General features: G+C 51.8%; 1 protein-coding gene across 1 annotated transcript; it reads right to left on the bottom strand.

Annotated features, from left to right (window-relative positions):
- Positions 1-4,577: 4,577 nt before the first annotated feature.
- Positions 4,578-9,108, bottom strand: MMAB (metabolism of cobalamin associated B). Its single transcript, XM_087754842.1, has 9 exons — positions 8,946-9,108; positions 8,783-8,859; positions 8,592-8,685; positions 8,119-8,176; positions 7,190-7,262; positions 6,697-6,794; positions 6,305-6,369; positions 5,180-5,239; positions 4,578-4,783 (listed from the first exon to the last, which is right to left on the bottom strand). Exons 1-9 carry the CDS (start codon positions 9,047-9,049, stop codon positions 4,696-4,698), a joined length of 717 nt encoding a protein of 238 aa, XP_087610968.1. The 5' UTR covers positions 9,050-9,108; the 3' UTR covers positions 4,578-4,695.
- Positions 9,109-9,216: the final 108 nt, after the last annotated feature.

Below are 9,216 nucleotides of genomic sequence, written 5' to 3'. Positions count from 1 at the left end.
GCCTGGGAGCCCTGCGCTCGGGGGCAGCCCCGTGGGCGCTCTGGCTTCGCTGGGGAGAGGGAGCTCGGTGGGAGTGAGGGAGAGGGCTCCCAGTCAGTGTGCAAGCGCCATTGTTTTGACACGGAGGCATATGGCACCGTCAGAAACAGCAAAAAGAAACCCCGCAGCAGATGCTGTCAAGGCAGAAAGCTGGCAGCAAACAGCCAGGCCTGCAAAATGCCTGCTTCACCGTCGCTGCGTGGCGGGCCAGCACGGTGCAGTCTTGCTGGGGCTGGCTCTGCGAACACCGCTGTGCCTCGGGGCTGACCAAAGGTGAAGTCTGACCGCGGCCGAGGCAGTTGGAGCACGCATGCACTGGGCGCTGCTGGGGGCGGAGGGATCGCTGGAGGCTGGGGCTCCCTCATCGGCGGTGCTGGGGTGTCCTAACCGCGGGGGCTGCCCTGCGGGCAGGCCCTGGCCAGGGGCACGCCACCGCTGCTGCAGTGCACGCACAAGCATGTTTTGGGAGCAGACAGCTCTGCTCGCTGCTCCTCTTCTACTCCTACAGACTGTCCCAAGCCCCTGACTGACACCACAGACTGGTATTCTCTCCATTTGATACCGCTGTTTTGCACAACCTCTTGGCCCGCGCTCCATGCCAGGGTTGGTTGCAGGTTCGGACAGAGAGGGAGGATGGTCCGCATCCCTGAGCAGAACGAGTTAAGGTATTCCTGCAGCTTATTTTTGTGTTTGTTCACGTTTACCGAGATGTGCAGCAGCAGCTCCTGCAGCGTGTTAGTGACCTGCGTGGGCAATGGAGCGGTCAGACTACATGGCACTGGCTTGGCACCGCCGCCTCCTGGGTGAGTGGTACTTACACTGGCTGTTCAGAAATGCACTTTTGTGGCTGTTTCTAAGGTCAAGTTCTTCGATACTGACCCTCTGCAGCTTTACCTTCACCCCGGGGTGGCTGGAGCACTAGCTATGGCACTCTGCCTATCTGCGCACACCCCGAGAGCCGCTGTAGCAGGGACGGGGTACAGAGGTGGGCGCTTTCTGCCAGGTTACAGCAGAGGTAGAGCTGAGGGACCAGGACAGCCCTTTCCTCAACACAAACGGGCTGAATCTGCTTCTGCCCATTGCAGGGATGGTGGTTCTTACCCTGGGGCACCCTCACTGCACTCCTGCCCTTTTCTAGCCAGGTCTTCCCTCGCTGTAGCACGAGCTGTTTGGATGGAGAGGGTTTTTCTTTGACCCCTTCCAGGCAAAATGGGTATTTCAGGGGCCTGTGACTGCAGAGGACTTGAGCTGATGGCAGATGTGGTCCCTTCTGGTCCTCCAGCTTGAGAGGAGGAGTGCAGGACTGCTGCTGGCTCCCCATTGCTGGGGCTGTGCACCCCAAGACTTGCCCTTCCGCTGCAGCACTGCGGGGGCTGGGGGGCCAGCGCGTCCTGTCGAGGTGGGGGCACACACGTACTAGTCCTGCCTTCTGTGTGTTAGCAGAGGAAACGCTGCCTTGTATAAATTTACATATGACTTGGCAAAATGTATGTTTGTGTCATTTCTGCAAGAGCAGCAGCCGGCTCTGCTGCTTGCACATTGTGGCGGTAATAGAGGTGCTTGAGTTATAGTGAAACTTATTTCATTTTACAGCTCCTACAGCGTTAACAGATGTACAGGCGTCTGATCCAATCATGCAGCAAGAGATTTTGGGGCCAGTTCTTCCAGTTTTGACAGTGTGTAAGCTAGGAGCAGCCATACATTTTACAAACAAGAATAAACGACCCTTAGCAACATATGTCTGTGCTGGCAGCTCCAACGTAATCATAAATAAGGAACCCTGCTAGGCAGGAATGTATCTGGGCTCTGCATACGGTCAGTACGGACAAAGCATCTGCCTTCTTCCCGTTATATTAATGAGGTGCAGGCACTGGAATCCCTACGCTGTACGGCTGGATTTGCTGGGTGGGGACAAAGGACTTGGAAAAACAAATGCTAACCCAGAGCAACGGAGCTTTATTTGTTTTAAAGCCTGTATTTCATTTTAGTGATACCTCACTCCTACTCGCTCTCCTGCCTGCTGTCTCGCCAGGCTCTGGTGCGTTACTGCGCGCTGCTCCATGATGGTTAGCAGACGCCAGCTTGGCCATGCTGGAACTTCTTCACTGAACCCCCACCGCCGGCCTCTGCTCCCAGCCCCGTGTGGAGGGTCTACTGGGGTCTGAGACCCCAAACCTTGCTGCAGCTTAATGGCCAGCAGCACCCCCGTGTCCGCATTCAGGACAGAAAGGTCCCTTTTATACAGCCGAGTGCTGTACAACGAGGTGGTGAAGCAGAGGACAAATGCCGCGCACTGTGAACCCTCAAAGGGCCAAGCACGGCCCCTGCTCTGCTGAGCTGCAGCAGCCCACGAGGCTGGGCCCACGCTCAGCCTGATCTCTGCTCAGGCCTAAATTCAAGTCCTGGCCCGCTGCGCCTGCGTAACTGAAAGAAGAGGGTCACCCCAGACGCCAGCCTCCCTCTGCTGCAGCCCCGCGGAAACAATTGCACAGTCGTCTTTGGGTAGAAAGGGAGGGGGGAGCTGGAAGCTGAGTGCACCCTAATAAATTTAATCTCTACATCCTGTTAAAGTGTAGTAGCTAAATTTATTTCCCTTTGCAATCAAAACAATGCTAGCTTTGGTCCCAAAACAGTAGTGAGATTTCTTCCCCCCAGCTGGAAAAAAAAGAAAATACTATAAATCCATCCCGGAGCTGATTTATATAGCATTCATGAAGAATTTATATTGCAAAGAATTTTATTCAATTAAACTTGAAAAGCCTCTAGATTCTTGAGGTTCAATAGTGATCACTGAGACAGAGCTATCATAAAACTGGATGGCCTGTCTGGAGCAGGCATTGAGAAAATGCCTGATGTGACATTGCAGCTGATGGTACAGTCCAAATCAAGAGCATTTGTCATTGGGATGTGTTACAGGCTAAGGCTTGGAAAATTACTCTGTGAAAAATGTGCATTAACAATAGCCATGAAATATTTGTTTAAAAAAAAAAAAAAGTGAATAATGAGACAGCGGTATCTTATTAGCGCTGGGCATTCTTCACTCTGACCCCACTCTGATTAAAAAGTTAACTCAAAAAGCCAGAGACTCTTTCAGGAAGCAAGTTTAAAGTTGTTTCTACTTAAATAATTGAACAGAGGAAGCTGCGTGACTGACTGAGAGGCTCCTGCCACTAGAAGTGGCACCCTTAGTGCAGGACGAGCACCCTCGATCTGTAATCACCTCCCCGCCCACAGGTTTCCGTGATGCTCCTCCATACGAGGAGGGGAGGACTTAAACCACCATGTCTGACATGTTCTTCCCAATTACATTTCCAAGCTGTAAGTAAGTGGCTTGGACTTCACTGTAAAACTGTCTGTATTCTCTGTGCAGCATAGGTAGCAAGGCGTTAACTCATTCAGCTGGCTATAACGCACTTGTTTACATAGAGCATATGTTTTTTGGCAGTTTTCAGTCCATCAGGAAGCTGGAAGAGAATGTCTCCTCTCTTGAAGGAGCCTTCTGCTGTCATTGTGTTTGTGGCCAGATTCCCCAAGCTCTAGGACACGCTCTAATCTACTCTGCTGAGGGTTCCGTGACAGCAACGCTCCCGAGGTCACTGCGGACGTGAACGTGTGAGATACGAACCCCTTTAGGTGTTAGCCTCTTCCTTCCAAGCCTAGCTATCGGCTGAGGAGGCGCCAGGCCCCTGCTACTCATCACAACCCCTTTATCATCAGACTTAGCGACTTGAGTTGTCCCCAGTAGACAGATACTAAAACTAAAGAAGGGCTCTACTCCTTCAGCTGGTACCTGCAGCCAGGGGGGATGCCGTGACCAAACTCAGAGGGGTCCATGCGCTCGGAGCGGCAGCTCCACGTGGAATTAATCCCAGCTACCTAAAGAGAGCTTAGAATCCTAGAATCATCTTGCCGGCACATGACCTGTAGGATTTGGCCCTTCCTCCTTTAATCCTTCTATCCTGCGTGAGCGCCATTCCTGGCAGAGGAGGCACTGGATTGTCAGCACGGAGACATTCTTCACATGCATAAAGAGAGGCAGCCAGAGCCAAAAAATTCTTAGTGCGTTCCTGTAAATCTACACAGCTCAGCTTCAGCCAGGGCTGATGGATTGAAAGCAACTTAAAAAAGAAAAGCACGCTGGGCTCGGTATTAAAGTATGACAGTTAAAGGCCCTTTGGTACAAGTAAATCACATTTATTATTCCAAAGCTTGTGGACAGACTTCCTGAATCTCTACACAGTTGCTGTTCTGTACGAGCATTATGACTTACAAAGAGAAGCTGATTGTTTTCTCCTCTTCATTCCTCAGAGTCCTGTCAAAGCCTTTGCACAGCACCTGCCACTGCCCAGGGAAATTAAGACATCTCTAGAAATCAGCTGTAGTGAAGTCTCCTGCCTCAGCTCCAACCCAGGGCAAACAGTAACTCTGATGCCATTCCCACAGTGTTATACAAGGGATATTTGGACAAGGCCCAGTGAACAGAACAGCTGTGTTCCTCACAGTATTTATGAACAAGGTCCTAGTTATTTAAGCTGGAAGTTCTCGGCAGCTCCCATTTCCAATCCAGGCTTGTTCTCGTTCCCTTCCTTGATGGGGGAAAGCAGTCTGCTGGATTTAGCTTCCCATGATCAAGGAAACAAACATTGCAGCTCCCAGTTATGGTTCAGGCTTTACATATATTTTCTCTTCCTTCCCTTCCTTCATTGCAGCGTAACGTGCCAAAACGAAGAGATAGTCGCTCAGTCTGGAAACCAAGGGAAAAGCAGTGAAACCACTTCTTGTACCAGGCGTGTTTGTATCCAGCAATGCACAACCACACAGCAAAGCACATTTGATTACAGCACAAGAGCTGCAGGTAAAAGAAGGCAAAGACAGACCACACGAGAAGTGATTTCCAAAATGGCCTTCAATAAGAAAGTGAAGTGCCTGCTCCCTCAGCACCCCGGCAGTGTCTGTAAACATACTTTGCAGCCTTGCAACAACACTTTTTAACAAGCTGTTTGTTGAAGCTTCAAAGATCTTATTCTAGAAGGGAAGCTTCTTGAGAGGTAAAACCCGCAGTTTTATCCCAAGATTAAGGGAACATCGCCAGGCACGCTTAGTAGTACAGAGTAAGGGTTTGGGATTTTATTTTTTTTACCTGTTTAAGTATTTGGCCACATTTGGATCTGCTTCCCCTGCTTGTACTAAAGGAACCACGCTAGAACAAGAAAAGGAAACTTTTAATGTATTTAACTTTCTAGCTCCGAACGCACACGACTGCGATTTGCTGCAACGCCAACCTTCACACCCCAACCTCATCTGGAGCCCCCATTCTAACTCCCCACAGCACGCTGTGAATGCTGGTTACTTCCCCAAGAAGAATCTGTGGTGCCTACATAATGCAACTAATTTTTGTAACTGTTCTGGAGGACTGCAGCTCTGCTCCTCTAAAGGCTGCTCATCAGTGGCGATCACTGAACAATGGGAGCAGTTTGCAGGTGATTAATACCCTGAAGGATCACTATCCTTTTCGGCAGGTAAACGGGGACCCTTCTTTGTTTGAGGGAATGGAGCTGTTCCTTGCCTCCTGACTGGTGTACAGCCCTCATTCTAGCTTTCTTTTGACAAGACAGACTGTGATGTTAGTTTTTGAAGATCACGCTGCTCCGGTGTATCTTGTTAGAGTAGCAGTCCTCGCAGCAGAGCACATCCACAGAAACGTCTCCCTGCACATCAGTGGCTTCAGTAAAGAACCCCCAGCAACTCAGAACCGCTGATGAGCGCGTTCAGGCTAACCCAAGAGACTTTGCATGGAAGTGATTTACATAATGAGCAGACAAGAGTCTTCTCCTAGGGACCTTACCAGGGGAGCTTTAATCTCCAATAGAGAATTGAGAGAAGGTAGGTGTGGGCAGTAACATCTTAAAGCTTCCCTGGGTCTCACACCTGCCAGCGCCCCAGCTTCCATGTGTGCTAGCCTACAAAACACATTCAGCAAACCAGATACGAGCTGAACACGTAGATGCATCTCAACATAAACCTGTCTGTTCTTTCTGAAGTTCTTAGCTCGGATGACCCAGTTCAGGGGAGGGAAGAGAGAGTTGCTTTTTGCTGACTGCACTCCTGGAATTTGACTAATACAAACATACGAAGCTTGACTCAAGCTCTAGCTGAGTGCAATACAGCTACAGTTGATTGCTCTGACTGCAACGATTTGCTATCATCGTAGCATTCTGATCACCTTTTATCAATTTTATTCTGTTACACTACAGCCAACACTCACCACCTTTCAGCTCTGCGGCAGACAGCTCGGGAAAAATGGAGAGCAGCACTGCTTTTACCTCCTGACTGAAACAACAATGAAACAGCACATCAATGTCTGCTAACAAGAGATACAGCCATCCACCTTATTGTGTAACTGCAGCAAAGCTTATCACATCTCACACACACGTGCAACTGAACCCTGTGTTACGGCTAAGCAACTGGGAAGAGATACCTGAATGCAGTAGGATGTGGAAATTTAATTCAACCGGGTCCTTCTCTCTGCTTTTCTTTTGGTATTTGTCCATGCAAATAACGGCTTCACAACCTGTTTTCCCACGGCAAGTGGTAGAGCAAGTTTACCCTAACAAAGCGAGCCTGCTCCAGTCAGTGAGAGGCATAAGCAGTACCTACTGGCAAGATGAAAGCTCTGAGCGGAGGAAGCTGCTCTGAGTAACTGTCAATCCACTGCTCCAGCTCCAGAACTGGCTTCTCACTAAAAGATGTTCGTTCTACAGAGGTAAAAGAAGAATCAACTAAAAGAAACGCAGAAGTGATTCAGTCTACAGATAGAGCTCTACTTTAATATTTCTTGGATCAGCGGGTCCTAAGAAAGCATCCCCAAAAATCCTCCTGTTAGAGCAGGGCTGGCTGCCCATTCAGCAGCTGTGGCTGGGTGTCAGTGTCGGGGCAGCGCCCCAGGCCAGCTTATGTCCCTTGAGTCACACACACACAGGCAACAGCAGCAGCTTGTGGGACCGTGTGTGACTTCATTCAGCACCAGACATACACAGCAGAGCAGCCCCGGGGCAGCTCTAACTACCACATACCAGAACAGCCTCCCCAGTCTAGAAGGGCAGCTGTGAGTCAAGAACTGTTATCCCAGGAAAGGTACTGTGGGGCTTACTTAAGTGAGCCTCCCTGGCTGAGGAGAGAGGCGTCGCGATGTTGGAGCCCACATCCTGCAGCATACACTGGACCTAGATGTGGCAATCAGGACAAAAATAAGAAGCACTTTCATTAACCAGTCTTTGATGCTCTGGTACAACTGCAGCAAGCTCTGGGAAGCGACAGCTGGTTGTGCTGATTAAAGAAGATCCTACCCTTGTTGTTCATCATCCCCCAGCCTGCTGGCAGGGGGGATCAGATAAGTGCTCCCTAATTGCTTTATGAGAAGCCAGATTAGCGCATGTACTTGTTTTCACTGGCACATTAAACCACCCTGGCTGACTTTGCAGAAAGCAGACTGGGGAGCGCTCACATAATCCCTTTGCTGGTAGGACACCGAACCAGTAACCTCTGGAAGAAAGGCAGTGACAAACAGCTGCAGACGGTGCTGGCTTGATGTCACATCCGCTCCACAGCCCGGGATACTTGAGAGGCAGTTTGGTAAAGCTTTTTAAAATCTCTGATTAGCTCCTTCTGTGTTCTTGTGCACAGCGAAGCTGGTTAGCAAAGCTCACGGACTGCCACGGCAGGACCTGCCTCCCACCATCGTGCCCACGTGGTTACTTTGCCCCAATTTCAAATCTGAGGCTATGTGACAACAAGACTTGTGTCCATAACTGTGTACAGTAACAGGTCTGAATAAATCTAGAGATGTGTTTGTCAGCCCATAACTAATCACTTGATCTAGCAGTTTCCTTCTTGGTTAAAGAAATGTATTTCTTAGAGAGTAATCAAGGGTCAGAGTCTTAAGTATTTATTTAATACTAGATTTATTAAATTCCTGGGTGTCAGTGGGAGCACTGTGTCTAAAATTAAAAAGTTTAAGAATATGTTTCAATGGCACAGATGAAGTGACAGCACTGGGTAAGGATTAGCATTAATACTCACTTTGTGAAGTTGTTCCACAAACGTGTGGCCCTTTTCACTGCTAAATTCACCAGCAAGCCTAGGTTAAAGAAAAAAGAACAGAGTTAGCTGGAAATGAAAAAAATTACCACGATTGTGCATATATGTTTTTCCATATGAAAAAGACAGAATTTGGACACCCCTGGCTGTTTGTCAGTGCAACCCCCCAGAGAAGTTTGGTCCACGGCGCATCCCCTTCCCTCCTGCTGGACAGCGGGGCTGGGAGAGCAGTTCCTAACGGAAGAGGATACCCAGAAGACCCCACAGAAAGGGGCTGGGACAGTGTTGCTAGGCCTTTGTGCATGTGGAGGGCCTGGGTTCGGCCTACCCAGAGCCAGAGCTCCCCGGGCTGGCGGCGAGCTCCCTGGAGAGCAGGGTCACCCTGGCAGGACAGGGCTGGGCCTCCGCGGCCCCTCCGCCCGGCAGCGGGAGAGGGTCCTGGGGCAGGGGGTTACCCGATGGCCGAGCTCAGTTCGTCCGTGGCTCCCAGGGCTTCGAAGATCCGGTCACCCTTCGGCCTCCGCTCCCCCGTGAAGGTGCTGGAGAAGCCTTCGGAAAAGGCCCAGGGGAGGCGCTCAGAGGCCGGGCCCGGCCCGGCCCTGCCCGCGCTCCCTCGGTGCGTGTCCCCCCCGCCCCCGATCACTACCTGCGTCTCCCGTCCTCGTGTAGATCTTCGGGGCCCGGTCGCTGCGGGGGCCGCGGTCGGGGGGGCCGCCGTCGGGGCTGCGGAGGCACAGGCCGTGAGAGGGGGCGCCGGGCCCGGTGTACCCCCCGCCCCGTCCGGCCCCCGGCCCCATCCCCGCACTCACCTGCCCGCCACGCTCCGCTGCCGCCGCCCCAGCGGCCCCCGCAGGCCCCGGCCCGCCGCCGCCACCGCCGCCCGCCGCAGCAGCAGCAGCGGCGGCGACACCATCCCTCCCGGCCGCCGTAGCCGCCGGCCGCCGCCCCCTGACCCTCGGCGGCCGCCGTCCCTCCCTTCTCCCACGCGTGCTGTCACCCCAGCGCCGTACCACTCCGCGCCGCCGCCTTCCGATTGGCCTTCCCGAAGTCCCGCCCCTGCGAGGATCCCGGCTATTGGTT

The sequence above is a fragment of the Nipponia nippon genome, unplaced genomic scaffold, assembly GCF_047370975.1.
Source record: "Nipponia nippon isolate SJK-2023a ecotype South Korea unplaced genomic scaffold, ASM4737097v1 scaffold_18, whole genome shotgun sequence".
Lineage (NCBI taxonomy): Eukaryota > Metazoa > Chordata > Aves > Pelecaniformes > Threskiornithidae > Nipponia > Nipponia nippon.
Note: the sequence above shows the minus strand (reverse complement) of the source record. Positions and strands in the feature narration are given on the sequence as shown.